The 6,409-nt window shown below is 36.5% G+C and overlaps 1 protein-coding gene across 15 annotated transcripts; it reads left to right on the plus strand.

Moving 5' to 3' along the window:
• The first annotated feature begins 940 nt into the window (after positions 1–940).
• On the plus strand, positions 941–5,310 carry LOC147504707 (uncharacterized). Of its 15 annotated transcripts, none has more exons than XR_015193108.1 (9): positions 941–1,074; positions 1,151–2,174; positions 2,532–2,693; positions 2,825–2,873; positions 3,967–4,094; positions 4,368–4,395; positions 4,474–4,586; positions 4,989–5,141; positions 5,233–5,310. XR_015193108.1 is itself a non-coding variant. In XM_086557484.1 (7 exons), exons 2-7 carry the CDS (start codon positions 2,017–2,019, stop codon positions 4,477–4,479), a joined length of 531 nt encoding a protein of 176 aa, XP_086413610.1. In that variant the 5' UTR covers positions 941–1,074; positions 1,151–2,016; the 3' UTR covers positions 4,480–4,742. The 15 variants fall into 15 exon arrangements, 2 of the variants coding, with proteins under 2 accessions (XP_086413610.1, XP_086413609.1); XR_015193109.1 differs by having other exon boundaries at positions 5,000–5,141; XR_015193110.1 differs by lacking the exon at positions 4,989–5,141.
• Positions 5,311–6,409: the final 1,099 nt, after the last annotated feature.

Genomic DNA, 6,409 nt, shown 5'->3' on the forward strand with positions numbered 1-6,409 from the left:
TGCCTTAATGGTAAGGTTTACCTCTGATTTTTTTTTAATGCATACTAGACATTTTGAGTTCTAGCTTCATTCACATTACTATATAACTTGTGTTTTACAGATGAATTTGAAGTTACAAATGTCGACCAAGCAATAATAGCTTGTTCACATGCGAAAAAAACTTTTGTACTAAGTTTAGATATGGAAAATGGGTCTTGAAAAAGATATATTGAATAAGTTTGAGACCTTGGAAGAACAAATCGCCGCATGCCCAGATGGCATTGATCCAAATCATTGGGAACAGTTTGTACTATATGAGAACACTCCTGAAGTGATGGCAAGAAAAGCGAAGAATGGTGAGAATATAAAACTGAATGATTCTCGACATACACTTAGGCGGGATACATATGCCAACATGTTGCATAAAATGGTAGGTGTCTTTCCATAAACTTTTAAATTTTGATCACGATATGCTAACAATTATTTACCAATATACATGTAGAATAAACAAAATCCTGACAAGATACATGGACGGGTAGACAGTTGGAAAGCAGGACATGAACATCGTAATGGAACTGTTTTGGAGAGTGCTCGAGCCCGTTATGTGAGTTTGCATTTCACTTGAGTTCCAACTATAATTTTGTTAAGTCTTTGGCATAGTATGTCCCTTTATAAATGATGCACGAACTAGTGTGCAGGATGTTGTTAGTTCGTTACTTTGTTATTATAGACAATATTTTCTCGACTGATTTACCTTAAGTTTGTACTAACTTGTTAGTTTTGAACTAATTTCCATGGAAAACACTATAGGAATTGGTGGAGGCTGCTCAAAAGAAAAGAAAAAGTGCAACTTCAAGTGGAGAGGGGGCGGTCAACTCATCTTGATTTTGATAATGACGAATTGACCAAGTTTTAGGAGCGGACAAAAGGAATAGGACTCGTGGAATCACTCTAAACCTCTCTACGAAGCAATTAAAACGTACAAGTATTGCGAAGGTGATGTTAGCACAAGCAAGGTCTTCATCAAATTCTGAATTTAAGGGTGAAATGAGTGAGATGAAGTCCTCCATAGCTAGAGTTGAGGGTGTGTTGATGGTGAGTTTGCCTTAAATATAAAACTTATTGCTTTCATCATATATATAAATCTTAGTTTTGTTTTTCATTTTGTCAGGATATGCTTAAGCTTGTAACCAATAATGGAATGTCGAATAGTCAACCACCGCATGGGGATACAACACCCGGAACTGATGTTGGTTCCAACTCAATTCGCCGTTCGTCTCAACAGAATTTAATGAATATGTTTGAATCTGCGAACCCTCCAGCGAACCCTCCGACAAACCCTCCTGCTGAAACGTTGAGTCCACCTCTTAAGGTTATCCTATTAGGTAGAGATGGTGTTCCGGTTGCTAGGGGATATGTTATGACTACCACCGCTAATATTTGTCATGGCAGAGTCGTCCTTGGAGGGAAGAAAAAGATCTACATCCAGGAAGTCTTGGTTCCCAATGCTCCTATTTATGATGGACCTCAATTTGGCTGCTCGGACCTTAGTGATTTTGTTGAAGAGGGGCTTTTGATTTGGCTTGAATCAAGGTTGCAGTATGAGTAATCTATTGTGTGGGATATGCAAACTTTTTTCTATTTTGGTTTTTTGAGTATGTTTTTTGTAAGTAATGGTACGAGCCTTTTGCAAGATGTAAGAATGACATAACGAACTTGTGCACTATAGCTTGTTATGATGGTATGATGGCTAGATGGTTTATAAGAATGTTATATTATGAAAGTTTTTTTGTTTTTTGCAGGTTGAAGAGATAATAACCCCGTTTTTAACTCCGCCAGTGCAAAATAATGAAAGTCTTTGCACTGCCGGTCCCAAGCCCGGATAAAGGAGGAGGGAGAGTGGTGGACAGTTCTGCGGTTATGCTACGTTGGTTGATGTCCATCAGGTAGGACAGCAACAATTGTTCTTCGTGGTGGAGCTGATCAGGTATCTGAACGCCTGTAATTGTGTGATTTAAATATGTGTGATTTAAAGCTATGGTGTTGTTTATATGTGAATTTGAGTATGGCTCCTCTTCTTTGTTTTTCTGTACGAGGGAGTTGATGGGTCAGAAGGGCCATCTTCAAAGTCAGCCCCTTCGAGGAATTCTTCGAAAAGAAGTAGAGCAGCTGAAGTTCATAATTTGTCAGAGAAGGTAATGATTAATGGCTAATGATTGCTATATAAATTCTCAATTCTCAAATCACCAATTACCTTTATAAGGGTTTAGGGTTTAGGGTTTATTTTTACTCCATCTCAAATCACCAATTATCTTTATACTCATATATATCACTAAAATTTCTACACTTGAAAATTCAGGATTGTTATTATTTAACACCGTGTTTATTCCAATCAAGAATTTTTATTTTGAAGAATGCAATTATGTTAACTAATGTCTAAGGTGAATTTACCAAGGTAAGCTTTTAGTTTTTATTATTATTATTATTATGATTTTTTAAAGTAGTTGCGTTTTTCTCCATTGATTAAATAATTTGGGGTTTTTTTTTTACAGTGGTAACAAACTGAGTAAAGATTCTAGTTGTGATGGAAAACTGCATAAAGTCAATTGGTCACAGCATGTCTATGCGCATAACAATTTCTCGTGTCAAAATGAATTTGTGACCTCAAATTTTCTTTACTCGTTACCTACGCAAAAGCCTTCCGGAGAAGGAAGGTATAGCTAGCATTTATTTACATTCATATTTTATAATAACTAATAATATGAACTGATTGTTGTATCACTATAAGCTTATTCTAACCATGTACGTCTGCATTTTGTTATGATTTTTCCATACGTAATGGTAGGTCAATGGCATGTGCAATCGTAAATGGGAAGATGCTACAAAACCCACAGGTGAGCTTATTGTGATTTTACGTGATTAGTGTGAAGGGGATACCATGTGTTCTACTAGCATATTAGTTTCTTTTTATGTGTTAATATTATGCTCCAGTTCACCTTATAAATTAGACTTGCTTGGGCTGTCTAAAAAAACATTGCTGGGCATAAGTCCACTGTAGCCTTGGAGCTGTATTAACTAGCGTGAAAAGACCTTCCCCCATCCTGACAATTTTATGAATTTCCTATAAAATTATATTTAACCATGTGGACATGAAGATGGAAATTTTGCAATATATCGTGACAAGAGTAGCCTTGTTCAGAGCATTTGGCAGCATCTTGCAATTTTATCTGGAAAGCTGGACCCAACCAATACATTTCCTGTGAGAGCTCGAGTGGGAGGGCCGTTGTTTTCTTGCACAATGCGTTCTTAATATAGTTACCTCATTCTCTGAATCACGAATGTAATACTTTTGGCAGGCATGGAAAGCTCTTTCTAGCTTTCAGGTGACAAAGCGGAATTATTTAAAGCCCGGAATAACTGCACCAGTTCTTCAGAATAAAATTTCAGAAACCTCCCAGTCTAAGACATTAGAATCTTCTCAAGATACCAGAAAAAATACTACTTTAAGGAGCTCATCTGACATTCCTCAAAAAGCTTTTGGACATTCAGGGGAAAATTCTTCTGAAAGGCTCCAAAATTTCACTGATTCTAATATCAGAGGGCGTAATTCTATAAGTTTCCAGAGAACTTCCCTCCAACACAAATTAAGTGCTACAGACAGTGAAAGAAGGGGCAACACGGTGTTATTAGTTTGGTTTTTCTTTGCTTTGAACGTGAGAATTATGTGGAACTTCGCATAGCTTTATAAATATTAACCTATCGCCTTTATTTGCAACTTCCTGCCCTAATCTGTGGTGGAATAACTTTAGTGATTTCTCCTCTTGTCTCACTCATTCAGGATCAAATAATGCATTTGTTGCAGGTAATATTAAAGTTTAGATTTTTTTTATTTGCTAAGGTGCCTTTGATTATCTGTACCTCATCTTATTATTCATTTAACTTGTGTCTTGCTTTTTGACGTTTGAATCTTACAAATTACAAATGCAGGCAAATATACCTGCTGCTTACTTGAGTGCCAATATGGAATGGAGTGAACAGCAGGAAATTTTTAGGGAACTGAGTTCAGATAATTGTAAATTCAAGCTGTTATATGTCACACCAGAGAAAGTTGCCAAGTAAGTGCTGTGCTGTGTACTTTTATTGGTTACTTACAGTTAAAGCTGTTCAGTATGACAAACATCAGAAATGAATAATCAAGTAGGCGAAGTATCACAGTGAAAAATATCCTGCTATGTATGGCCTCTCTTGCTACCACTGTAGCACCAATGTGATCAGCACTAGTCCTGTTTAGGCAATGAATATTACACTCATTTACATTGGTTCATCCTGCTATGCCCTGGACCTATTGCTCTTTTCACGTAAAAGGTGGCCACCCACCATTCTTGCAGGGCTCAGGAATCCGCTGTGCTTATGATGGTTAGTAGCCAATCAAGACGATGAACTGCCTTTAGTTGCGCTTAGTTTAAGTAGTAATGAACAATATCATATGTGAAGTTGTAGAGAACGGGAAGAGAGATTGTGATATATAAATACCAAAATCATCTGATAAGGCGTCTATGCTGGATGAAGCTATTAAGTATCTAAAGCAGCTTCAGCTTCAAGTTCAAGTGAGTTGATTGTTTTTAGTATCTTTGAATTTCATGTTAATGCTTGGATATTCCTATGGCTGAATGCTAATAAAGTCGTGTTAACATCTTTGTTTAAGAGTCCTATGATGATTTTTATTTTAATAAAAAAAAATGTATTAGGTGATTGACCTGGAAGAATTGGGATTGTGTTGCAACTTTAGTTGGAAATGTTTATTTATATATACATATATAGACCCTTCTTTCTTTGATGCAAAATCAAATAATTTATGTATTAGTTATTGTAAAGGCTGAAAACCACTAGAGTCTAGAAGTGTATTTTATTTATTTGAGATGTAATGTGTTGTGAACAAAACAGCCCCATCAAATATTGTGTACCAACATGAGTTTTGAGCTATGCGTCTTACTATTAATAACTATTAGGTTGGTGATAGGGAAATAAAACGAAAGAATTGAGTTTGCAACTCACCATAATGGAATCGAGACCAGACCACGACGGTGGTGTCGGTCGCCAAGATGTCGTTGCACGTCGTGTTTTACGGTACAAGTATCTCGTTGTTAAGAATATGATTAATGGTATTATCTTCCTCTCTTTTTTTATATATTTTTTTTATATATTATATTATAATAAGGGTGTTTAATTTTGTGTATTTCACCATTTTTTCAGATGAGAGAGATAATATTTCTGCTGAGGGTGATAAGTTCAAATCTGTTATCGACCAAGTCGAAAGCCTACATAGTCAAGGTACTTTTCCCCCTCTTGTTTTTATTATTATGTCTACATTTGGGCATGATAGCTTCTCTAGTTTGATTTCAGTGGCTAGCTTGCAATATAAAACAAAAATGTATCATTGAATTAGTTACAGATTTTGATGTACCTAGCATACTTTATTTTATTGTTACAATGCTCCTGGCACCCGCTTGTCTTCAAGTACAACGTAAGTAGGACTTTATTAAGCTTAGTAAAACACTATGATGTTTTGGCATATGTATGACCACACTCGATATTGCTTATGAATATAATATGGAGAAAACACCGCGCTTTTTCTTCCACTTATATGTTCTCTCTTTGCTTTTGGGTTCAGGTTTCGAATCCCGGGGAACAAGTTGCAGATGCCGAAGCTTTGTTAGATATTGCCAACACCATTGTAGCTTCGCCAAATCACAAAAAAGCGGATGGAATTACTCCATCCGATTTCATTACTTCATTGCTTAGTAAGTTTGCACATCAAAATGGTGAACTGAAAGAATCGAATCCAAGGGACTCGATGGCTTGGGGTAATTTTGGTTTTGTTATCATCACACATTATAAGAAGGGCGGTGGATGCTCAACCATGTCGGTGCTTTACTTTTTTTATCTTTTTTGAAATAGAAATAATTTTCAAGTTTTTCCTCCTTAATTCAATAAATCTTCATTTAAATATGTGTTTCTAATGTAATTTAGGCTTGGGCCTATGGATATGGAAATAAAGCGTGGAAGGTTGTTCGTGAGAAAGCGTCGCGAGACCTCCTCCCGAAAGCTCTTCTCATCCCGAGGAGGTTAGTCACCGCCGGGGTAAGTTATCCCATGTACTCACATAGTGTGGTCTTTGCGACAAGCCCGAAAAATATGTCGGATCGATAATAAATAAAAGGAAGAAGAGATGGCAATGGGAGAATCGCGGCCGGCCAGTGCCATTCTTTGGATTAACCCGTTGCTACTCTTCACCCTCGATGTCGCTTAAGACTAGATTTCAAGGTACATTCACATATTATTATTATTATTATTATTATTATTATTATTATTATTATCATTTTCGATATATAGGCGAAGTCATAGGAAACAGTAGCAAAAGCCGAGGCAC

This window comes from Coptis chinensis, chromosome 4 (genome assembly GCF_015680905.1).
Source record: "Coptis chinensis isolate HL-2020 chromosome 4, ASM1568090v1, whole genome shotgun sequence".
Classification (NCBI taxonomy): Eukaryota; Viridiplantae; Streptophyta; class Magnoliopsida; order Ranunculales; family Ranunculaceae; genus Coptis; species Coptis chinensis.

Bases quoted from the DNA above. Each gene is read 5' to 3' on its own strand.
- LOC147504707 (XM_086557483.1), top strand. From the start codon at position 2,017: ATGGTGTTGTTTATATGTGAATTTGAGTATGGCTCCTCTTCTTTGTTT. The intron at 2,175-2,531 runs GTAATGATTAAT...TTTTTTTTACAG, and splicing joins TTCATAATTTGTCAGAGAAG to TGGTAACAAACTGAGTAAAG. The intron at 4,095-4,367 runs GTAAGTGCTGTG...CCATTCTTGCAG, and splicing joins ACACCAGAGAAAGTTGCCAA to GGCTCAGGAATCCGCTGTGC.